This window comes from Aplidium turbinatum, chromosome 11, assembly GCF_918807975.1.
Source record: "Aplidium turbinatum chromosome 11, kaAplTurb1.1, whole genome shotgun sequence".
Lineage (NCBI taxonomy): Eukaryota > Metazoa > Chordata > Ascidiacea > Aplousobranchia > Polyclinidae > Aplidium > Aplidium turbinatum.
The window spans coordinates 14,961,090-14,987,734 of NC_137482.1; the positions used below are offsets into that span (position 1 = coordinate 14,961,090).

The 26,645-nt window shown below is 37.3% G+C and overlaps 1 protein-coding gene across 1 annotated transcript in view; it reads left to right on the forward strand.

The window, feature by feature from the left end:
- Positions 1 to 6,440: 6,440 nt before the first annotated feature.
- The window catches only part of LOC145779779 (protein Aster-B-like), a 45,358-nt gene continuing 25,153 nt past the window's right edge, over positions 6,441 to 26,645 (forward strand). Inside the window, exon 1 of the mRNA XM_082591421.1 lies at positions 6,441 to 6,552. Within this exon, the coding sequence (XP_082447547.1) occupies positions 6,527 to 6,552 (26 nt within the window). The 5' untranslated portion in view covers positions 6,441 to 6,526. The remainder of the gene's footprint in view (positions 6,553 to 26,645) is intronic.

Genomic DNA, 26,645 nt, shown 5'->3' on the forward strand with positions numbered 1-26,645 from the left:
AAGGAACATAAAGCGGTTGAATGAGTCTGATTAAAGTTTTGATTGTTACAATTAGCCTGAGGTTTTAAGATTTTTCTGCTTATATTTTTTAACATCTTGTGGTAACCTCGAGGCGGTAGTCACAAAAAGTATGCAAGAAATTTTATATCATAATTAGGTGTTTTGTTCACTGGCTGAGACCCGCTCTTGACCTCATCGTGGCTCATGTACCTAAGTTTAGTTCATGAATCAAAATTTATAAAATTACAGTACCGGTAGTAAAACTGCTATATTCAGATACAATAAAGCTCCATGTCTGAATACCAAAAACCAATAAATTTAATGAAGTTTGCAAATTGAACTTATGTGTGTTTCTGCTTCGTTTGAAGACTCTCTGTTCAGATTTTGAGTCTTGACACATTGAACAAGTGTTTGGTAACATAAATTTATGTGTTACAGAGATGTTGGTATGGTAGCCTAGTGTAAATGAGAAGTGTTGGTGTTCAAACTTTTTCTCAGACGGGCCAGATTTCATAATGGGAAAACGTCTGAGGGCCAACAGTCTTTGGTCATTCCATGTATAAATCAACCTTTTTTTTTAAATTTGTAACCACTACTCTTGGATTTTGATAATTTCACTACCGGTAGTATACGGAACGGTAGTAGTATTGTGTTATCTAAGTTGGTTGGTTTTGGTTTTCATTTTTAAATCATTATCTTTGCACTTAAAAAGCCTCTGATAGGTTTTTCCTGGCAGTTTCGAATGCTTTTAGAGGATTTGAGTGAGATTGACAGAGAAGTTTCCTATGGTTCTTGAAGTGTTGTTTGCAGGAGAATTATTCCATCCGCTAAGAGAATTATCCCATCCGACCAAGCATGGGTTACCAGAGCTTTTTCCCGGCGGCCAAATTGTCGCGCTTGGCAAAATAAAGGTATTTTGTTTTTAAAAAGGAAATGGTTATTTTTCCACACTTGTTATCATAGTTACAATCAGGTGTTGCCAGAGTTAGGATTAAAGTTAGGAAGGGTTAAGGCAGTGGTTTTAATCTTTACTAACCTGCCGAACCCTTACGCTAATCTGCAAGCTTTCGTTGAACTCAAAATTTTCGTTGAGTTACAAAAACAAAAATCTTCCACGTTTAATAGTAATACATTACTGTATCAATGAGACTTCTGTTGTTGTTTTTTCTGTGACTAATAATGAGATTCGAGTCTTTGTTTCGGAAACAGCAATTCTAATGCCATTTTTGCATGCAAGCCGGTTTCATTTTTTTGTTTTAACATCCACCAGAACAGAAAGTGCATGCTCGCACAAATAAGTAGTTGCAAATGTTGCAAAAGTTGCATTTGAAAATGTTATGAATAAGGAGAATGTATGGGATCATATGACAGAGGTTGATCTGGTGGAGGGTCCAGTGGGAAAGGTTACTCGTGATGAAGTGGTGGAGGCAATGGGGCAAATGAAACTGCGTAAAGCAGCCGGTCCATCAGAAGTGAGCGTAGAGATGATAAAAGCAAGTGGAGAGTTGGGAATTGAAGTAATGCTACAACTTAGCCAAAGGGTATTAGATGGAGAGGGAATGCCGGAGGAGTGGAAGCATAGTACTCTTGTTCCATTGTTCAAGAGAAAAGGGGATGTGAGAAGTTGCAGTGCATATAGAGGTGTAAAACTACTAGAGCATGGAATGAAAATTGTGGAGCGAATACTAGAAAAGAGGTTGAGAACATTGGTGAAATTAAATGATATGCAGTTTGGATTCATGCCAGGAAAAGGTACAGTGGATGCTCTGTTTATATTGAGAAGAATGCAGGAGGAATACCGAGAGAAGCAGAGAAAACTATATATGTGTTTCGTCGACTTAGAAAAGGCATTTGACAGAGTACCAAGGAAAGTGATGGAGTGGGCAATGATGAAAAGAGTTATACCGGAGGTATTAGTGAGAGCTGTGATGTCTATGTATGAGGATGCTAGAACAAAAGTGAGAGTTGGATCAAATTATTCAAACGAGTTTTTTGTGAAGGTTGGTGTACACCAAGGATCAGTTTTGTCACCTCTGATATTTGCTATTGTGGTTGACGTTGTAACTGAAGGAGTGAGGGAGGGCTTATTGAGTGAAATTTTGTATGCAGACGACCTGGTCTTGACAAGTAATAGTATGGAGGGACTGGAGAGAAAGTTTGAGAAATGGAAAGAAGCATTTGAAACCAAGGGTATGAAGGTGAATCTTGAAAAAACAAAAGTGATGGTGAGTGGAGCAGAAGGAACAGTTGTTGAGAGCAAAGTAGATCCCTGTGGAATATGTGGCAAGAGAGTGATGAGAAATTCAATGCAATGCAAGGAATGTGGAAAGTGGGTACATGCAAGATGTGCTAATGTCAAGAGAGCCGCAACAAGATTGGCGAAGTGTTTTGTTTGTGGGAAATGCAGTAAAGGAAGGAATGAAGTGGAAGGCCATGATGATGAGTTCTGCCATGGCATCGAAACAGTGACAGACTTCTGTTATCTGGGTGATCGGATAAATGGAAGTGGTGGATGTGAAGCAGCGGTGACAACAAGGGCAAGATTGGGCTGGGCAAAGTTCAGGGAATGTGGGGAAATGTTGTATGGCAGAAAATTCTCACTAAGGATGAAAGGGAAAGTATATCGGAGCTGTGTGCGGCCTGCAATGCTATATGGTAGCGAGACATGGATATTGAGAGAGAGTGAACTGGCAATCCTGAGAAGAACGGAAAGGTCAATGGTGAGAGCAATGTGTGGGGTGAAAACGAGAAGGGAAAAAAGGACTGAAGAATTGTTGGATATGCTAGAGATGAGAGAGACCATAGACCAACTGGCAAGGGCAAATGGAGTAAGATGGTATGGACATGTGATAAGGAGGGAGGAAGGAAGTTTTCTTAGAAAGGCACTAGATCTAAAGGTGGATGGGAAGAGGAAACGCGGTCGTCCAAGAAGAACGTGGAAACAACAAGTGAAGGATGAATTTAAAAAAGTCGGACTGAAGGAGGAAGATGCAAGGGACAGGGTGAAATGGAGAAAAGGGATTAAAACAATTGCTGCGCGGAAACAATCGGCCACCCCCACTAGTGGGGAACAAACCGACGATGGATTATGATGATGATGATGAAATGGCATGAGAACTTCAAGGGCAACTTTTGTAATAAGAAGATAACTTGCCATTTGTTTGCACCAAAACGTTTGAAGATTTGTTGTGTTGAAGTTTCTTTTTTGCATCTAAAAGCAAAAAAGAAACTAGATTTCTCAAAATAAACTAAATTTCTTTAAACTTTGAAATTTCTTCAAAAGTGAGAGCCCTGCTTCTACCGTTCCATACAAAAAGCAAACTTGAGGAAATTCATGTTTTGAGAAACTGAAGTTCTTCTTGCCGATTGTTTTTACAATGTTACATAAAAAATTTTCTTTTTTGTATTCTGTATTACATGCAGAAGGCATCATTACATCACGCGTCAAACACACAGATGTTTATTTACCATCACGTAAGCCGCAATCAAGTTTCGGCTGGACAATATTTTCCAAAAATATTTGTTGATATACCATTCAGTAGGCCATGTGTTAATGTTTCAGAAGACGTTCGCATCGAACCCCTGAAACAGGTTTATTGAACCCCAGGGGTTTGATCGAACCCTGGTTAAGGCAAGGGTTAGAGTTATGAATAAGATTAGGGTTTTGATCTTTGCCCAGGACTAAAAAAATTTCCACAATACAAGTTTTTGTTTTCAACAGCTTTAAACTTTTCTCAAATTAGGCAAGAATTCCTTATCTGGCAACACTATTGAGGCTATTATTACACTATATAGTGTAAATATAGCCACAGCCTTTTAAAATCTGTTAATATTGTTCATTCAGGCAAGAAAGTAAACAAGCCCTAAAAAGTAATTGCGGTTGTATTTAAATGCACTGCTTCCCACGTAGGTGTTGAGCTAGTCTTCGAACTTTTATAGATTGACGCTCGGACTTGTTGCAATACTTTTATCAGCAATATTTCTCATCGGCTTGTGAAAGACTTTGACTTGTTTATGAAAAAGTTGCAAGTAAAGAAAAAATAAGTTTTACATACAAACGCAAATGGAAAAAAAATTCAAAATACAAACACCAGTGAGGAAAAAAAGTTGCAAATACTAACAGAGTGGAGAAATTCTTTATAAGTTTTTTACCATGCAAAGCTTTCAGAGTGGTTTATGATGTAAGGCAATTGCAAGCAGGAAAATTTAAACATATTTTTAGAAAATCTGCTTTTATCAATAGGGCATTAATAGATTTGTTTTCATTTGTTAACCTTCCTATTTATAAGATTTTGAGTTCTCAGGGCATCTTTAATAAGCATTTAACCTGACTAAATGACTTATTTTAATTCTATTGTTTACGATTGTAAAACTTCAACAAAAAGTAGCAACTTTTTTTAAAAATTATTTAGTATTTAACCCTATTTTGATACGAGCTGTTTTCGTACGCAGAAAGCACGTCACGGGCTATCTTAGCCTCGTGCTAATTAATCGCAAATAACGGAAGCAATGAAAATCACAGAACCAAAATATTTTACAAGGTAATAGCCAAGTGTATTGTGCGTACAGAAATTAAATTTTTACTCAACAAATTTATTGAAATAAAGTGTTTGAGATGAAAAAACGTCAGAAAGTAGGTTTTTATTCCAATTTCACGAAAATAGCTTCAATATTGAAATCTTTGAATTATAACCAAACTACGTAAAAAATTACTTTTGCTCATTAATATAAGGCATTTTTAAACGTTTCTACACTTCAAATTAATTGCACTATCATTTATATTGCACTAACATTAACATATATATAACTACCATTGCACGAAAATGTCTAGTCACCTGAGACGAAGTGCTTACTGTGAAGGGCAGTAAGGTAGAAAAATGACCAGTTTAGGTGTAGAAAATTCGCAAATAATAAAAACTAAAAGACAAGAAATTTCACATTTCTAACATATTTCCTTCTGTGAAATATTTCACTACTAGAGTGGGGCGTCCTCATAAAACCCCGTGTCATATTAAGATAGGGTTAAGCTGTAGTATTATTCGCCAGCTATTCAAGTTAGATGTAATCTATAGCCTGTTGGTTCTTGTTTATTAGTGATGCAATTAATTTCACTTTAATGAGATTGATAACGCACATACAAAATTGTTCTTGGCAAAACTCTATGCCCTCATCAGAAAAATAATTTAATACAGTAGTCCTTGCTTGTTAAGCAAGTGGGCCTATTAAGCGGGGGATGATTCTCTGCAACTCCTATACATTCAGTACTTAAGCACCGGACTAAATTGGGCTTATACGCTGGATAATCTTGGTCAACTCTTCTGGATGCCATTATTGAACATCTTCGCTGTTTCACGAGCATTTAGTTTTGGACAAGTCTTATGCTATTAATCGTTGAAACACATTTTCCAAGAAAGTAAGAATGTGTAGTATTATTTCTTTTGTAAACTGCAACAAAATAGCATAGATTTAATGGTGTTACTGATTCAAAATAGTCATTTCAAATGATGATCATTAATACTCTAATAGGCATGGCCCAATGCCCCCCTGTGTACGCTTTTGCATACAGGCCTCTGAGCTCCCGGCGGCCACAACCACAAAAAGTCATTAAATGGCATCCGAAACTACCGGGCCGTAGGCCATGCTTGGTCGCCGGCTTCCACAAGCCAACATTTCTCCATTCCGTTGGTCTTAGAAACGATTTACTCTTCACCCGCAATCTTTTTTCACAAACAATCAATCAATCAATGGCTTATTTGTCAGTAGCAGGAACATAGTACATGTTTGAAATATGCAAGTAATATACACAATGCAATACACAATGCAAGTAAGTTACACAAGTTTCAATACCGACAGGAAGACAACGAGACGACCATATCGTCTACTAGTCATTTGCCACCCTACGGAAGTGACGATTTAGCCATTTAAAATACAAGAGAAAAATAAAACGTTCCCGCGCTTCAACATAAGCACCAAAAAAGCATATTTAAGACTCCGGTTAAGACTTAAGGTAAACACAAAATTTTAGTAAAGAAGGCAAAGAATGACAGTCGCTGTCAACCTATAAAAACTCGAAGACTAGCTCTCTACACTTACTTGAGAAGCAGTGCATTTAAATGCAACCGCATTTGACCAATCCATTATCAGTAAGTAATTTATTGTAATCCTGGGGCTTAACTTTGTATAAAATATGTCTCAGGGCCTTGTTTGCGTTGTTCACGATATCAATTAACGGATGTTTAAAAACACAATTTTTTATTTTGGCTGCTGGGCATAAGAATTTGGCCGCTGGGAAGAAGCTCTGGTAGGCCATGCTTGGTCGCCGGAAAAAAAATTGAGCTTAGAGGCCTGTGTATATTATACTGTATATAATACAGTAAAAATAATGCAAGTTAAATTTTTTCAAGGATTAAGCTAATATGCCACTAGCCTATTGCAAATGACTTGTTTAGTATAATAATTGATAAAAGTTGGAGATATAAAAAGATCAAAGTCCATTAAACCTAAAAATTTCTTCATTTTCGAGAAGATGGAAAATTCTGAAAAATCAAAACTGTAAGTTTGTTTATTTTGTCTTATTTGACCTAACTCTAAATCTATTTGAGATATTAGTAATGTTGTATACGATTTGAGACTGATTTGATTATGCTAACTAAATAGTGTGGTGCACTCAAAATTTGGGTAGCTCAGAGGTATTCATTAGTCAGCTGTAATCTGGTAAGCTGTAATGATATGCATATCTATGTAGAATTTTAGGATTATTCAAAATACACTTTTTTGGTTTGTACATAACTCTTCAGGCTCCTTTCAACAATGAACCACTGTGATGGGATGTTGAGATATGTAATTGTTGTGAGATGCAAGTCCCTTTGGGGCACAATCAAACGTTTTTTGTTTTTTTTTCAATGCCAAAAAGGCTACATGGAATTGATTTTGTCCCATAGTTTTTGTTTATTTCCTTTAACAAAAGCTTCACTACATGCATCAGTCTTGCTGTACTTCACAAATTATAATATAACACAAGTGGAGCTAACAACTCTCTTGAAGGTCTCTATTGTGCGTGAGACAGCACAGCAATTACCTCATAGTTTACAGTTACACAATATGTATGGTTTTTGAGTAGGAGGTTTCGCTGATCACTCAGTCGAAGAAACTGTATTTATTAGTTACAATCTGGCCTACATTGCTTTCGATGTAGTGCATCAAATAGCGTTTGTGGCCTATCTTGGAAGGTCAGTATTGTCTCTTTAAAAAAAAATTAAACAGTTGTTCCATCTGACATCAATTGTATGCTTCATAAACCTAGACGTTGTAGATTGACCTGCAGTGATGCAATTGCTTAGTCAGTGTTAATTTTGCTTCGACGGTTGGCGACCGTAGTTGTCCATATTGTCACATTTTTGCCGATTGTTTATGTTTTAACACGCAGTAGTGTTTTCCATCGTTTGTTTATTTAATTTTCTGTCTCCTTGTCCTGTCATGTCGTCTTCGAATTTTCAATCAGTGTTCATGTTTTTTTCATTCAACGTAACATTCGTTTTCAGTCATGGAGATAAACTTTTCTGTGTTTCCATTATTTTGTGGTTTGCTATGAAGTATTTATGTCAGCTGTCAATAAAGTGTCATTTATAAACTTTTATTTAAATTGAAAGACGCAACGCCGTAGTGTATTTCATTAACCTGTGATAATACAAAATTTCGTATCTAGTGAATAGCGCAGAGACTCGTCAGCGTGATACAACCGCGAGCCTGATTTGTTCAATTAACCACGTGGAAGCGTAATATATCTGCTTCCAAGATGCAGAACAAAAAATACAATTTGGAATCACAAAATATTTGTCTACCAGTATCGCAGTATGTATTTGGAGGGTGAGAATGTTGTTCTTGGTGAGAATATAATAATAAGAATGAACCAAGCGTCTGTTTAACGGTGTTACCAAATACATCTCTTATAAAATAGCATGAAACAAACCTTGTCTTGAAACAAAGCAATAAAATATAATAAGAAGCAAAAAAGTTGATCAAACAAACACAACGGAGAAGCGGGTTAATGTTGGTGTGGAAGTTTTGATGAAGGAAGTTGGCTTCCTGTTACAGATAAGAATTTTAACTTTTCGATCGAATAAAATCTCGCTTGCGACTCTCTTGCTGAATAGTGTGATCTCGCTATTGCAGCAGCGCCCAAACAAACATCACAAATACCCGTACTTTTTGTCATTGCTCATGAATAGTGTCACTTGTTTTGCATGTTTTGCGCTTGGCATTTTCTTTCAACCAGTTTAGAAGAAACTTAAATTTATTGTAGTTTTGCTATTGGAAACAAAGGAAACTTTTATTCATTGAAGATATGGCTGCAAGCCAACTTGAATCTTACAATAAACCGCAGAAGACACATGGTGCTTTCCATTTGACAAACGATTTTGTCACACGCAACTCATAAAAGAGGAACAACAAATCGAAACCGCACCAACTTTTTAAAAAAAATGCTTTGCAAAACATCGCTTATTCTTGATAGATGGTTCCAAAGTAGCAGTGGCTTACAATTCCATCAATGGACCGCCATTTTGATGTTCAGTTGTGTGCGGTTTAGCCAACCAATATTGTGAAAAACAAACCAGCACATTAAATGGTTGCATAAAGTTCTTATAGAACAAATGCAGAAATTGACCAGTGTTCACTAAGTCATGTGTTGTTCGTTTAATGTCCTGTCGCTTGTGTAGTGACGCTAGTGAGGTTGAAGATCACAAAATGGGAGCAAGTCTTTTAGGCACTGACAGTTAGGCGCTGGTCTAATAGGCGCGCACACTGTGGCGTCTGGATATTTAGATGCGGAGCACTGTGGCGCCCAGTCATTTAGGTGCTATTCCTAGTTAAGTCTGTAGATTGTTTCAGCTTGGCAGCTTGCCAGAAAATTATATCATGGCTTCCGTGAGTGAAGCTGCTTAAACCGGCAATGCTTTTCACACAAATGTTATATTGAACAGAAAAATATATTGTTGTTTTATTGATTTATTATTGTTTTATTTGTTGTTAGTCCAGGTTTGCGTTGGTGAAAGCTTTATCAATAAATTATTCAAGCTTCCGAACATTATTGAGTTCATTTTTAGTTAACTCTTTCGCGACCACGGACGTATACACACGCCTTGGGGTTTTTGCCATGATGACCAAGGAAGTATCCCTACGTTCAAGGTTAAAAGGTAGCCTATTTCAAGCAAAAAAATGTTACTTAAATGATGACAGATCCATAGTCTTTGCCTGTCCTTTTTTGGCTAATTACAAAAAAATATTTTGGCGGTGCAGTTATCAGATGAGGACTTCTTAAAGATGTGGACACAGTGGATTTTTTTTCTTTTACTCATTGGAATTGGCAGTCAAAACTGGCTAGGCAACCCCTTACTTTGGAATTTCTCGATCAAATAGACTGTAGGTTAAATTACGTAAACTTTTTGATTAAAATTTTTCAAATTTTTCCATAATCATTCTGCTGTACCGCCTAAAGCATTGCGCGCAGAAACAAAGTAAAATTTTTCTCATGTGCAGAATTGTTTTGGCATTCGATTAAACTACATATATTTTCATATTATTGTACCATGCTTGGGTAGTAAAAATTATAATGAAGTACACTTTTTTGCCAATTTTAAATTTTTTTAGAAATTAGAAAAAATACCGTATGGAAAGTTGCTAGTTGTACATTGAATGTTTGAAATTTTATTGCAAAGCTTTGCATCTTCGCGGAATGGCCCGTTTCGGCGAGTCCGATTCGGCGAGTCCGATTCGACTAGTCCGATTCGGCGAGATCCCTATTCGGCGAGAGCCTTTTTCGGCGAGTGCCCTATTCGGCGAGTTTTTGAAATTTTTAAAAGGAAATTATCGGGTACCAAAGCCTAATTGCAATTGCCGTTTTTACATCGTTTTAACGTCGCTAAACGTTGAAATCGTGCAGAAAGGAATAAAAATAAAATGTTTGAACTATTAAATTAAAATTCGTCATGTCAGTTCAGTTATTTCTATTTTTGACCATCATATCAAAAACAATACACGTCAACATAGCAAAGGTAGAAGCGACAAAACGCGAACGTTAAAACGTGCTTGAATTCGTCATGTCAGTTCAGTTATTTTTGACCATCATATCAAAAACAATACACGTCAACATAGCAGAGGTAGAAGCGACAAAACGCGAACGTTAAAACGTGCTTGAATTCGTCATGTCAGTTCAGTTGTTTTTATTTCTGATCATGATATCAAAAACAATTCACGTCAACACAGCAAAGCTGTAGAAAAAGGTAGAAGCGACAAAACGCGAACGTTAAAACGTGCTTGTGACCGAAGTAAGTTATTGAGTTGAAAGAAATTTGGCAAGGTTGCATCACCTTCAGAAAAATTTAAGATATGAAGGAAAAATAAAATAAAGAAAATGTTACAAAAAAAATAATGTTAATGTCTATAAGTTAGTACTTTTGAATAGTTAAAATCATAGGCGCCTAACTATTTTTTTGGCCGTGGGGGCGAAAGCGTGTTTCATCAGCAGCAACGTAAATTCAGCGAAATGTCACGCAGATGGATGACGTAATTATGTCGTCACACTAGGATTGCTTTTATTGCCACACTCGGAGTTATCGCTACGTTCGACCTACCGTTAATTATTATAAACAAAGCTCGACCAAAACACATGCTATGCGTCTGCGTTGGCTAGCGGTTGATGGACTGCGACTCTTTAAGCTAAGCGCAACATAAAGTTTAGCAACGAACTAGATTTATTAGCATGAAACAAGAGACGAAAAGGTTTACTAAAAGGTATACTGTAAATGGAATGAAAATACTAACTTGATCATATGCTTGAAAATACTGTATACCTGTTGAAAGCAAAATCATTCATGTTTACATCAATTCAACAGCACGTCACCTTTAATGAATTTAAAAGTTGCTGACATCCGTAAACAGCCCTTGAAAAATAGTTACAGTGAGACGTTTGATTAAGTTTTCGACTTGACATTGCTCCCTTTTCACTACAATATCGCAACTTATGGCTGACCACTGACCAGCTTTCAAGTTTCAATTCGCTGTAATACGCCCGTTTTCGTGTTGCAGATGAAACAAAAGATGCGCATATTCCCCGCTTTTGATCGGGTTTCTATGGCAACGGACGTGTGTGCGCCATGCAGTTTGCGCGAGTCCGTTGTTGTGTTGATTATGCCGCTTGTGCGACTGTGGGCAGTGCGGTTTGTACCAGCCCTTGTTACGTTGGTTAGTGGTAACCTCGGGCCGAGACTTCAAGTTCATTTTCACAGCAACCGATTCACTGCCGCGACAATTCTCTGCAGAGGTTTCGACTTTCGAAAGCGACAGCGAGGCAGTTTGCAAGCGCATTAAGTTAAACGCACGCTGCATCAACGTAGCAAATTATGTTGTTTTTGGGTGCATTCAACATCTGATGACATTGAATCGACGCAAATTTGGTAGATTTTTGCTATGTCACAGGCAGCAAAATCAGTCATTTTTACATTGATTCAACGTCTGCAGACGTTAAATCAACGTAAAACTGACAGATTTTTTTGTCGGGTGGGATTGCAGCATCGCTACTCGTTCTAGTGATTATTTACTGCGAAGCTGTTGCGGTTTGCATTTAAAAATGTTTTCCTGCTGCCGATCGCTAGTTCATCTATTGTTTTATGTATCAATGCCGCATAAAAAGTTGCTCCCACGCGGAAATATGCGTGGGGGCCTGGCCCCCACGGCTTAGGCGCCTATGGTTAAAATGATTAGTTTGGATCAACAAATGTGTGACCTACACTCCTACAGCTTAGATTGAAAGGAAATTATCGGGTAGGCTACCGTAGCCTAGTTATCCCGACCAGCAGAAATTTGTTCCAAGAACCCAGTTAGCCTAACAGTTCATTTTTACATTGTAGTAACAGAATGAAAAGGCTAACCAAATGTGTGGCCTATCGTTTTAACGTCGCTAAACGTTGAAATCGTGTAGAAAAGGGTGCTTTTGCTGACTAGGATACGTTGAAACTGAGAAACATTCACAGAAGCCCTACGATACGTTGCATTTTTAAGATAATGTATTCAGACGTTGAATCAATGTACAAATGAAATGTTATGCTAAATGGGTTCTTGGAACAAATCGTAGGGCTTCTGTGAATGTTTCTCAGTTTCAAAGTATCCTAGTCAGCAAAAGCTCCCTTTTCTACACGATTTCAACGTTTAGCGACGTTAACACGATAGGCCACACATTTGTTTAGCCTTTTCATTCTGTTACTACAATGTAAAAATGAACTGTGTTCTTGGAACAAATTTTTGCTGGTCGGGATAACTAGGCTACGTACCCGATAATTTCCTTTCAATCCAAGCTGTAGGCCACACATTTGTTGGTCCAAACTAATCATTTTAACTATTCAAAAGTACTAACTTATAGACATAAACATGATCTATTTTTTTTTTTTTTTTTGTAACATTTTCTGTGTTTTATTTTCCCTTCATATCTTAAATTTTTCTGAAAGTGTTGCGACCGTGCTAAATTTCTTTCAACTCAATAACTTACTTCGGTCACAAGCACGTTTTAACGTTCGCGTTTTGTCGCTTCTACCTTTGCTATGTTGACGTGTATTGTTTTTCATATGATGGTCAGAAATAAAAACAACTGAACTGACATGACGAATTTTAATTTAATAGTTCAAACATTTTATTTTTATTCCTTTCTGCACGATTTCAACGTTTAGCGACGTTAAAACGATGTAAAAACGGCAATTATAATTAGGCTATGGTACCCGATAATTTCCTTTCAAAAATTTCAAAAACTCGCCGAATAGGGCACTCGCCGAAAAGGACTCTCGCCGAAAAGGGCTCTCGCCGAATAGGGAACTCGCCGAATCGGACTCGCCGAATAGTAGCAGACCCGCATCTTCGGATAGCTAAAGATGTATGCTTTCATTTGATGTCAAGATTGTGCGTCTACGTCGATCACATGAGATGTTTAATATAACATTTTGTGTGAAAAAGCATTGCCGGTTTAAGCAACTTCACTCACTGAAGCCATGACATATTTTTCTCTTTAATATAACATTTTGTGTGAAAAGCATTGCCGGTTCAAGCAGCTTCACCCATTGGCGTAATTTTTTTTTAAATTTGACGAAATTAGGGGTGCTCTAAGTTATCTTATGAAAATTGTCAATATAGGCTAATCAATTGAAAACCTGACCGATGGAAAATGTTAAAACAAATGACTCAATCTAATAGTAAATTCAACCATGTTTAGCCTACGTCATGAAACGTCGAATCAACATAAAAGAAGATAATTTTGTCGTATGTGTAATCGAATAGACTGCAGCGGTATGTCAAACGATCAGATAGAAATGATAACAAGTACCATATTTACTTGATTGTAAGCCGCGCTTGATTGTAAGCCACCCTTGATTGTAAGCCGCATGTGATAGTGTTAAAAATTTAATGTAAGCCGCAAATACTGTTATATATATGATCCATGGCCACCTGGAGATGCGGCCTGATTTGTCACATTTTGCAGATTTTGGTTACAGCTACTGCTAGTGCTTGACTGACATTTTTTGAGATGTTTTTACTTTTTGCGGTTTCCTAATGACATAAAACTTTTTCGTTGCCTTGGGGAAGCAGTAGCAAATGAGAAAAAGTAAGTTGAAAAACGCAAAATCAGACAGTGTTATTGAAAATTAACAGTCTGACTAAAATCTTCGAAATCAAATTTTCTTTGTTTTTCAACATGTGAGGATGTTAAAACCTTTTGTGTCATCTGGGGAAAAGAATAAAGAAAGCGTAAAAATCTAATTTTTAGAAAAATTTCTATAAACGTTTGCCCAAAGTTAGAAAAACCTGGAAATTTCTGCAAAATGTGACTAATCAGGCCATATCTTCAGGTGGCTATGTATGATCTTATAATTTTACAATATAATTTTGAAAACCGCAAGGTTGGCAACCCTGACCATAAATAAAACTGACAACTCCTTTTTTCTTTCGAATGTACGTCATAAATCCATGTGACAATTTAAAATGCACGTCACAACTTCACAATTGTCGGCATCAGACAACGCAGTAGGGCAAAACATCTATGGCAAAGTCGACAAGGAAAAAGAAAAAATGTAAGCCGCCCTTGAATTTAAGCCACAAACATGATGGAAAAAAAACTTTATAAGCCGCGGCTTACAATCAAGTAAATACGGTATTGCATGCAAGGCGAAAGTGATCTTACATTGAATATTGAAATATATTCGACTTTAATTTGTTCACGTCTGCCTTATAATGCGGCTTGCTATAAATTAATCACATCCAAATTTGTTTCTGCGGGTCGTTGTCTTGGAAACAACTCCGTGACAAGTTCTTCCATGTTTAATTTCTCCGCCAATTCGCGATGACTACCTATAACGGCCAAATTGTTCAGTGGTTGTTGCGTTTGAATGCTGCGAAGGTAGGTCTTCAAGCGTCGTAATAACGAAAAGGAACGTTCGGCTTCACAGGAAGAAGTCGGCATAGCAATGTAAGTTACCAAAGCTGCATATATATTTGGCATTATATCGATCATTGACGGCTGTGCAATGAATTTCTGAAGTAGCGTATTCACTGTCACAACATCACCGTCACGTTTGCAACAAGCGAACCACTGTTTGCGTTGCTGTTTGTGACGTCACAGACATCGGTGAGATTAAAAGAAGTCCGATTGCCGCAGTTTGCAGAAAAACGCTTTGATCGTACAATTTGCTCTCCCAGTCAGCAAAGCTGGTCTTTTTTACATTGATTCAACGTCTGCAGACGATAAATCAATGTAAAAAGGACCAGTTTTGCTGGCTGGAACATACTGCATAGTGTTATGTAACACAGAACTAGTAAACTCTTTAAAGTTTAACCCAGTGGTTCTAAACCTTTTTTCTATCAAGCCCCATTTCAATAATGGTCATGAGCCTCGCGCCCCCCTAGATTTTAATTAAGTATATATCATACCAAAAAAATTGCATTTTTGTCTGTTTATTGTACACATCAGTGAGATATTTGACACTGCTTCTTAGCAACTAGATTTTTAATGCGAGGTTTAACTCCAAAGAGTGAACAACGTAAGTCTCCTTCAACTCTCAACCTGTTTCTGTACTTGGTCTTGATAGCAACGAGAGCTGAAAATGCAGCTTCACAAAGATACGTGGATCCAAACATTGTTAGAATTCAAAGAACCCGAGTTGCGATAAGAGGGTAAACAGGAAGGTAATTGGCCCAGAACGTATCAAGTTCCAGTTGTTTGAAGTCTTCTTTAGCTGTGGAGTGAAATTTCATCAAAAACGCTAACAACAAAAACCCGAAAAAAGCTTGAAGCTGCAGAAATGTGGTTTTACCGAAGAATTCTCAAAATTCCATGGACAGCTTTTCGAACCAACAGAGCAGTTCTCCAACAGATGGGCCAGGAGCAGCAGATAATGAGATCTATAGAAAGGCAGCAACTGAAGTTCTTGGGTCACAGCATAAGGAAAGGCGAACTTGAAGATTTATCTTTAAGTGAAAAAACAATAGGAAAACGGTCAAGAGGAGCTCAAAGATTCACATTTTTGCACAATTTTCAACCACAAATCAAAAACCCTACTAAAATTTGGCAAGACGCACGAGATCGATCAAACTGGAACATCATTGTACATCGAGGGCTGTATCAGCCATGATACCTACAGAGAGAGAGAAATTTCATCTCAAGAAACTCCTCTTGTCCTTCTTCGAAAATATCAACTACTTCGCATTGAAACTGGTTTCTGATGAACTTCCAGGTTTCACGCTTCTCAATCCAGATCTGGAAAGTATTTGATGAACTCTGCTTTCAATTCATTAAGGTGGATTTCTATTTGTTTCTTCAACTCAGACTCAAAGTTACCATCTTTGAGAGCAGAATCCAAGTTACTGAAGCTCGCTGGATTTCCTTGTTCAATTCGACTCTTCCAGAGGTCAAGTTTGGCTATAAAAGTTAGAATGATGTCATGATGCCTAAGTAATGATGTTGATGTTTTTCCCTTGAAGCTAACGGTTGAGAGTATTCAATGCTTCGCAAATAAATACAATAAAATACAAAATATGACAAACAGCCATAGGTCCTAGGACATTAAAATAATTAAAAAAAATTGAAATTGTTGTAGAGCTCGCACCCCCCCTCAGAGAGGCTTCACGCCCACTGGGGGGGCGCGCCTCCCCGGTTAAGAACCACTGGTTTAACCAGAATTGTAAACAGTTGTAGGAAGTATCAGTTGTAATGTGCGTTGCAGCCTAGTCAGCACAGACATCTTCCCAATAATTACGCCCATTCACAAAAAACTTTTTTTTTGTAAATTGGTTAAACGAATAAATCGTATAATCCTATCAAAACGTCTGGCAAATAGGTGATTCGCTTAACCGATTTCGTCTGTAGTACAATCATGTCTGCCTTTGATGTGTGTGGCGCTGCGTGCCACACACACACATTTTGATATGCGTGCGCTACGCAAATGTAAAACACTGAAAATATTGCGCTTTGGTGAAACGACTTTCAAGAAAGAAAAAAAAACGTTATTTAGCAATGCAAATTTCCATTTGAATCGGTGTATTTTGTATGCAAATCAGGGCCCAGGGGTGCTCTCGCATTTATGTTGTTACCTCAGATTTTCATTTTGGGGTGCTCAAGCACCCTTCGCACCCCTGAAATGACGCCTATGGCCTTCACCCATATATTTTTCTGTTTTATATAACGTTTTGTGTGAAAAAGCATTGCCGGTTTAAGCAGCTTCACTCACTGAAGCCATGACCAACAACGCACACGCATTAACAAAACACGTATTTTTCTGTTCAATATAACATTTTGTGTGAAAAGCATTCCCGGTTTAAGCAGCTTCACCCATATATTTTTTTCTGTTGAATATAACATTTTGTGTGAAAAAGCATTGCCGGTTTAAGCAACTTCACTCACTGAAACCATGACCAACAACGCACATGCATTAACAAAACAATATATTTTCCTGTTCAATATAATATTTTGTGTGAAAAGCATTGCTCTACGCCCCTCCCTGCCAAGCTGATACAATCTACAGCAGTGGTTCCCAAACTTTTTCTATTCGCGTACCATTTAGCAGTTTCATACAGTGCTCGCGTACCACCAACCGCTACAACCAAAAAATCTCAAAAATATACAATTAAAGGCAAGAAAACTTTAACAAATATTAGCACAGCGCTTCAAGACTAAAAGATTTTAATATTAGTCTAAATATAATTACAGTAAGCTGTTGAGCTGTCGAATTAGTAGAAGACCAATAAATAGGGTGCACTACTGCTGCTACTATCAGTAGCAACATTGAACACTGAAAAGTTTTGGCTTTTCTGTTAAACAACCCTGGTCAGAGGTTTTCAAACTGTACGTTGCCACGCTGTTGGTGCGTAGTTTCAATTTTTAAGAGCGTCGCACAATGATTCCGCTTCGTATCTAAGCTCCATTGCATGATAAAGCGCTCACAGATATTGTTATTGCCTGACATGCGCATGAGAACTCATCATTACGAAACTGTTGCAAATGCTTATGGTTTAACAATCACATAGCGCAATTCTCAATTCATTTCGTCGCGCGACAAATAAAGGCTACAGAGACACAAATAAATAAAAATGACTGAAATTTCTATCGCTGACGCTGAGTGCGTTGCAAGTCCAACAATTTTTTTAAAAACGTCGAAACGAAAAGTTTAAAAGCCACTGACCTACATGTTGCGTAATAAATACTTGAATCTCCTACGAATAAAATTAATTATGACACAATAATGCACATTGAGTAATCAGAAAGTTTGCGCAAAATCGCAAATTGTATTATTTTATTTTAACTGCTGTCAACCATGGACATCCACGTGTCAACTTCAGTGAGTTTCTCGCGTACCATCTGAAAGACCTTCGCGTACCACTAGTGGTACGCGTACCACAGTTTGGGAACCACTGATCTACAGACTTTACTAGGAATAGCACCTAAATGACCGGGTGCCACAGTGCTCCGCACCTAAATATCCAGACGCCACAGTGTGCGCGCCTATTAAACCAGCGCCTAACTGTCAGCGCCTAAGACGTGGACCCCACAAAATGGTTCTAGCTACTTGATTCCAAAATTGCGTAGTCTTTTTCGATCGTGCAATGAAATGTTTTGGCAGGAAAGTGTAAGTTTGATATTTTTCAGGAAAGCATTACATGAATAAACTTTGCAGGTGTCCAGCAACCAGTGGCACAGAAGCTTCAACACGTGGTTATAAAAAGTTTCTCGCAACTTGACTAAAAATCAAAGCAAGGTGGATAAGCAGGACAATTAAGTTGGTGTCAGTGATTGTTATATTTTTACGATAAATCATAATCAGGTTTGTAACAACTATAGAAAATTGAATGAAGATAAAAGGCAAATGTTTTAGATTTGTAATGCAGACATATAAATGTTTTCCTCACAATTCATAACTTATATTTAATAAGCAATGCACTTTGCTATACGTCAGCAAAGCTCATGGTCTGGTCAGCTAAAAACATAATTGGGTTGACGACACTTCTCGTTAAATTTAAAATTGGAAAATTTTTGCATGCTGGTTGTTTATTGTAGTGACGAGTCCGTATGTTCGACTCTTTTACGCTGTTTTCGACGTCCATGGGCGTGGTTTAGACTGTAGACCTCGGTGCAGTGTCATCAGATCTTGGTGATGGTTGCCCACTGTCCAACCGATGTAGTTTGGACCAGTCTCTCTAGCGCTAGTCGTCCACTACCAAAGCACCAACTAAGGTGTTTTTGAATAGAATGCTGCTTCTCAGTTGATAGCGGTTCCAACGTAATCGTGATCATGGCATCTTCTGTGTGATTTTGGCTGAAAGGTATCATCATTGCAGAGGCGATCTTGTCGGAATGGCCCTTTTCGGTGAGTCCGATTCGGTGAGTTCGATCCCTTAACGGGGGATTTTTTTTTTAAAATTATCGGGTACCGTAGCCTAATTATCATTGCCGTTTTAGGGTTAGGGGTTAGAAGTTAGGAACTCACCGAATCGGACTAACCGAATCGGACTCACCGAATAGTAGCAGACCCCGATCTTGTAGGGTGTCGCCACTAAGTTTTGTGGGATTGTATTGAATACAATGCACTTGAGTAGAGGATGTCTTCCACAAACTTGAGTAGTTTGTCGCAAACCTTCAATGGTTTTGTATCCATAAAACATTTAGCTTTATCAAAAGCATCGTATAACATAAAAAATCTCTGTATTTTTGAAGTTTCATGATTCACATGCAAAATCATTTCAGTACCAGTGCACAATATTTCCATGTTATGCATTCTGCCAAATAACGCACCCGGCATTATACGGCTTCCATTTTTAAGTTTCAGAAAAAGTCGTTCTTCGGCTCAATCTGACTTGACAAAATTATTGAAATCCAATGTTATTTCGGTAACTAACGATCTGTTGTTAAGTGGAAACAGTACTGTATCACAGTTCTGCTACTATTTCTCAGTTAACTAAAACACTAAAAGAGAAAAACAGGATTATCATCAGATTGAGCACATAACTTCAAATAATGAACGTTGTTGCGAAGGTTTGTCAAACGGTTTTCCACCCAGGCGTACGCTGACTATTTTTTGGGTGTTCAACTTTTTTAATTTTCTCGATTGTATTGAATAAAGATATTTGATGATTGTCATGTAAATTAGGAAGGACCAAGTCTTTATGACCAAGTCAGAATGACGCGATCTGTATACCACCATACCCGAATGAAGCAACACATATGCCACCATGCCCGTATGACGCGACAAATATGCCACCATGCCCGCATGACGCGAGGCTCGGTTAAGATATTACTAGATAGGCAAAACTAAATTTCTAACTAGGTGCCTATAACTATTTTTTAGTTTAATTGATCTTGTGCATATTGCTGGTGTAGCGCATATTGCTAGTGGAGTAGTGGTATAGCAAAATTTAATCTGCTAATGATTATTTTTTTTATTGTGCGGTGTTATAAAGTCGTGTACTCGAAGTAGAGGTTACTTATCCAGTATTCACTCGCTGGTTTCAATGTAGTCACTAATTGTATCCCATTACTTCGCAACAGTGAGTTTCAACCAAAAACAACGTTCATGTTTTTAAAACACGTGAACACTGAACAGCCGCAAAATTGAATACAAAGAAAACTTGGTGGTGCTGCTGCAGTACAGGACGTACAGTATGACGAATACGAACGCGGCCGTGCGCCTACTTGGCTTAACTTCTGTAGAACTCAGTTAACTTCAGTTTTTGCTTGAACGGCAATTGAGTTAAAAGCGATATAATTGCTGTGGTTTTGGCCTTTGTGATCTTTTATATAGTTTGAATCAAGTATAAGCTGTTTATTGGATGTTATACAAGCCTGTGGCTATATACTATTAATTTTTCCTTTTTACGATTGATATGGCTTTCGTTTAATTGTTGGGTTTGATGTATTGTTACCAACTGAATCATAATTTAAGTTTTATTACACAACAAAATCTATTTGTAAATGTAACGTCACATGATGGTGCGTGAAGCAACATAAACGTGCTTTAAGCAAATAAAATAGCGGATTGCTTTATTGTGGAAGACATAATAACAGCTGCTTCATATACCTGACATCAACAGTCAACACTCTAAGTTGAGGTGGGATCGACATGACTTGATATTGATGTGGCTTCAGGCGCAAGCGCAGTTAGTCAAACAACAGAAGTTTGACAAATTTTAGTGTTTATCTTTCTGCAAATGGCCAAAAATACAGATAATTTTACGTGGGTATCAGCTGCCGACTTCTCAACGGCGGGTGAAGTTTCAACATTATGTCTACAATTAGTCAATTACAAGGGTGCGCGAATAAAGATTACAAAGAGTTGTACAATGTACATGCCTTGGTAACATGAACAGATTATGGCCGCAAGACTTATACCAGAGATGGTTATACAGAATCTTCGCTTAGCCTAAGGTCTCCAATCCAACAGCCGCAGTTAAGTGCACAGTGTCTGCGTAATTTCCTTTTTTGTGGCAGCTGTTGTTTCTTCACCGACCGTAGCACAACTGCTTTTTGGAAGCTGATTTTGTGCTTTCACAACAGTGCAATGAACAACATCAAAGCTACGTGTGTGTTGTACACTTCCGTGCGTATTACGTGTGCACCTGTACAGTATAATAATTAGGGCCATTTTTATATGACCTTAAAAAATCAATAATATGACTTTATTTTTTGGAAAATATGACTTTATATGACTTTATGTGAAAATCGTTTATTTTTACATACGAACAACGTCACTCACGGAACTAACGAGTAAAACATACGCAACATAACAGTAATACACATCCATTTTTATTTTAAACCACTGTTGTAGTACAGTTTCATGTAGTGTGGAATGTTAGAGTCTTTAAAGTTACGATTTGGACCTAAAAATGACTTTAGTAAGAAAAATGAGCGCTCCACAGACGCTGACATGGGTTGACACTTCTGCAGTTTTGCATAAAGCGCTGGTGAAATGTCTTGTCTTTAGTAGCTCCATATTTTGTTTCACATCGTTTTTGTCTAATCGCTTCTTAATGTAATTTTTGAGCTCAAGCCGATCTTTTCCGAAATCAAGGGCATTTAGATCAGCATGGGCATCTTTGATGGTGTACGTACAACTTTCCATTTTGAGTATTAAGTTGACCTCAATGTGTGACCTCATAAAATGTAGGTCTGTGACTGTAAGTGTTATATATGTAGGCTAATCCTACAGTTTGCCTTCGTTCAATCAGAAATTGCCTTACTTTCTTAGTGCTTAATTGCTTCACCGCTTAAATTGGTATTTTTTATTTAAAGTATACAACGGTATGACTTTATAACTCAAAAATATGACTATTTAACTTAAAAAGCTGATATATGACCTAACCAGAAAAATATGACTTTATATGACTTCATAACTTTCTTAATATACCTCATAGGGATGCGGTTTTTGCGTTAAAATTGATTTCACGACTTAGTGATGCATAGAAAAAAATATGACTTTAATGACTTTAAATGGCCCTAATAATAATAAACACAGAAATGGAACAAGCATAATTAATCAGAGAAAATCTTACTGAGAATTTTGCGAGTGCTTTGTATGCTGCATCTTGGTTTCACTTTTGATACGTTAAAACAACTTTTAGTTACCACAAGACTAATAAATTACTGTAAAAAGGAAACAAAGCGTTGGCCGAGTGAGATTACATTGCATTGTCGATGGGTGAGATGCAGGACAAAAGTTACGGTATAAAATAATGTAATTTTGTTTTTATTCTAAATGACAATATCTTATAAATAGCACCATTTGAAAAAACATGAGAAAAGCTGTTTGGTGTTTTCGATTTTGTAAAGCTTTTGATTCAGCTCTTTCTATATTGATGTAGCGCCATGTCTGTTGCGATGCTTGATTTTGTCACTACTAACTGTGTTTGGAAAATTTATTTCGACAAATCAGCTGCTGTAAATAGCAATTAAATTTAGGTGACCTGCTTATTTATATGGAATTGTTTGTTAGATGATTTATTGTCTGTATGCTAAAGTGGTGTGGGCAGAATTGTTGTACATTTCGTTTGATTCGTGCAGGAACAATTTTTGCTAAATTCTAATAATTGAAAGTCAAAATTCCACTTGTTTTGAATGAATGAATCTTTTGCCGAGTGATTGCTGCACTGGCCACTGCAATGAAGTGAAGATATTATTTCTCACATGACCCCATATTTCCTTGTTGTACCCACCTCACGTTCTCATCATTAAACGTCGGAACCACGAGTGAATATTTTGGAACGAGCTGACAACGCCGATTTTTCTGTAAATAGTCGCAATACGTCGATACATTACTAAGTTTTCATCAGTAAAGCGTGCAATTACCAGCAAAAAGCTACTTGTGTTTTATGCTTACACTGCATGGATATTCAAATTTGTGTTAGTTGAAAACTCCCCTGCAGTTTCTTGAGTCATCACAAGTTAAGCGCTCATCGTTTAAGGTCCCGAGAGAGCGGTCGTCAAGTCTAAGATCATAACAACATATTCAAAGAGCTCTCTTTCCCTTATTAGTATATATACAAAAATAAAAGCGCTTTTGACGAAAGAAATTTCTACGGAAGGCTACAGGTTTTCTTGTAGAATCTACGAGATAAAAAAGTTGAAGAGAACTTTTCAGTCCGATGCGGTAAAGAAGACATGCAAATCTTTGAAAATGCGTATTGTGAAAGCTATTTTGGAAGGTCTGATGATGATAAACTTATACGTTATCACATCAATATTTTGGGTTTCATCCATTTTTGCGCAGTTCCGATTCATTACCCTCTTTTCCTACCCAGCTATGACCATAAAATCATGTTTACCATTCCAATAAAAATATACATCTGGAAGAAGGAAAAGCACCATATTGAACTTCTAGAATTTAAATTGTTTTCAATTAACCCTTAATGGCAAAATTTAGAAAGCCTGGAAAAATCTCAAAGCTTTTGGAGTTTGGCTGAAATGTTATAGTTTTTAACTGTTTTGCGGCAATAAACGTTTGTGAGCGGCTGTAACATTTTGTTGTGTCATTGTTTCGAAACATAGTACAACAAAAGATTTTATTACAGCAAGTGTAAATAAGTTTTGGGCCGAATGAAAATCGCTTTTTAGTCAATTAAAATGACTGTAGGATGTAAACCCACCACAACAAAAACAAATCAAAAGGTGGAGGAAGGAATGGGGAAAGGTCATGAAAAGTTTGTGGTGAAATCAGGTGTATTTGTGGGCCAACTTAAACTTTTAAAAAAAATCCTTATACATTGAAAACTTAAAAACTATCTGCAATCGGGATGGAGGCCGAGATGGCTCGTTTTTCTGTTCGTTATCATTAGCCAACAATGTATAATTGTGCCTTGTGGAAAAATGAGAACCATCAGACAAAAATAGATCTAGGGCTGTTCGAAACGCTTTTTAGTGTGGAAACAAAACAAGTCAACAAATTTTGTGCCAAAGTTAATTATTTTGGTGCTAAACATTAAATGATTAGCCCCCATCGTTTGGTTTCGAATCCATAGAAAAATTGTTTTGTTGTCAAAATAAGCCAAGAAAAAGAGTTTAACCTGGAACAAAATGTTTGATCTAACGAAGCTGTTCTTGGATTGTGTTTGCTCAAGCCCACGAAAAGTTAAATTGCGGTTCTGATGATCTTGCATTTGCAATTCAGGCATGTCCGGGACGCGTTCAGCTAGCCTACTTTTCATGCAAGTTCAACAAACTGCTGAAACATGGTCTAATTTGGTTTTGCAATCATCATCAACCGCTGACTAAATACGTAATGAAAACGTACAACAGTTACCATTATCTTAAATTGCGGTATAAAACTTTGTATCTTTGCAACCATTTTCTGTCAATTGTGTCACAGACGGTTCCTTCACTGTGTTGTTACAAAATTGCGTTTTCCTGGCGTTGGTTTGCAGAAGAAAAAAAACATTAAAAGTAGAAGACCGTCTATGTGAAAAAGTGATATAAAGTTAAAAAGATGTACTTACCAAGCTCTTGAGTATTATTCTAATTTCCCTGCATACCCCGCCCAGTTCGAATAGGCTGCCTTCACAAAGTCGAAATGTTTGTACCTATTTTCAAACTGTCAAGTTCAGCTGAACAATTTGAAAGCACGTCAATCAATCAATCATTTTATTTTTCGTCATTAACGCCTCCGGGACGAAAAAGATACTACTACAAAAATCGATATAAACCTACCAGCACGTTAACGAACGGGAAAAGGTGGCAAAACCTTGAAAGGTTTAAAACGTGCCTGAATGAAAAATTATGTAGTAGGCTATATATCAGTAGTTAGCACGGCCACAAAACCCAAAAAACAAATAGCAAAAAATAAAACAAAAACACAGAGAAGCACACTGCACACATGTAGTAATGAATGACAGCCTAATGAAAAGTGTTATGGGTTGAATTTGCTAGTTCCAATATTGATGTGGATGAGCAGTCATAATAATAATAATAGGATGGAGAAAGAAAACCGGACATAAAAGAAACCCATCCTCAGGCAAAAGCCCGTTTCAATGTGGCCCAGGAGAGCAGGTGTTGAGCTCTTTCTATGGTTAGACTGCACATCACACAGTTTGTGGTCCGTGGGTCGCTGCAGCGGATGGAGTGTTATGACCACAGACACTTTGAAAATTAGGCTTTTTTTTTTCTTGTAAATCAGTTGACTGCAGGTCAACCAGTTGACTGCAAATGACTCTTCTGGCATTTGGCCATAGAGTTAATTCTTACTTTGAACTTAGATAATTCAAAAAGAGAAAAAGTGGTGACGAGAGTGCATTGATCTCACGTTGTCGAAGTTGCTGCCTCCCTACCTCTGGACCGCTGGGCTACACTAACGACGACTAAACGTTCTCTTAATTTAGTTTCTGTCTGATGTTTCAAGAGCGCTACAATATTACATGCATGTAGCACTCCATCTCCTGCAGCGGCCTACGGGTTGCATAGCCTATAACTCACGATTGCGACTAAGCGGGACGCAATTAACTGACTACCAGTATTATCTACGTGACTTTAAAAAAAAAAAAACCTTCAACAAATTGTTTATATTTCTATGCTGTTTCAATAATATCTACTGTATCGTTTTTTTGTTAGTCTTACGAGGCCTGGTGCGTTGCGTTCTGAAATGGTTTTGCCCGTGGTAGGATTTCTTTCAGGGGTTTTCTTTGCCTACCTTGCTTTACGTGATGAGCTAACGCATCAAGAGTGTTCCCCTTAAGACCATCAACACTTTTGATAACCCACCAAGGTCGATCAACATAGCAACTGTCTTTTTGTTTTTCCTTTTACATATTTTTTTTTTTACTTATAAATTGTTAAAAAAAAAATTATTAGCTTTTTTCTCTTTTTTTTTTTTTCTAAATCTACAAAATAAAAAGTTATTAAGGTGTTGCGACCGTGCCATATTTCAAACTGATTGTCCTGCTTTGGTATCATGCACGTTTTAACGTCCGCGTTTTGTCGCTTCTACCTTTTTCTAGACCTCTGCTATGTTTGTCATATATTGTTTTTTCGTTGTGATGGTCAGAAATAAAAACAAACTGAACTGAACTGAACAGTAGCCTAAGACGATTGAGGTTTGATATCCAGTTTAAGTTATTGTTTCTTGTTTCTTTCACGTACAAACCATAGCGATCTGGTACAAACATTTCGATAAAATATTAGTAGTAACCCACATCTCTTGCGTTATGTACGAAATAGCAAGAGTTTACTCATTTTCCAACACATTGGCAATTGGCATGAATAAAATTGTTTGTTATTGTTTCCGGTTTTCTGTTGCTGCTAGTGTCGCGTGTTGTTCTGCTCCGACGCTTTGCCGGAATGCTTTTGTCTGATTGGTTACTCACGCTTGATTGCCTTTCTCATAATCAGGTGATCCTGACGCGTGTATCTGAAATGTGCTGGAGAGGAGCAAACCGAGCAACACAGCTGCTCCAGTTCTCTTTTTTGTTTCTTTCTTTTTTTAGTGCTGTCTTTTCTTTGGGGTTGTTAAGATAATGTTCATTGTTTGTTCAACAATGACATCTATGATGAAAGAAAATCAACTAGATCTGAAAGAAAAGACTGCGTCAGTTCAACTGCAAAAACTTATTAGTCAAGTTAAAGCTCTATTTGAAAACAG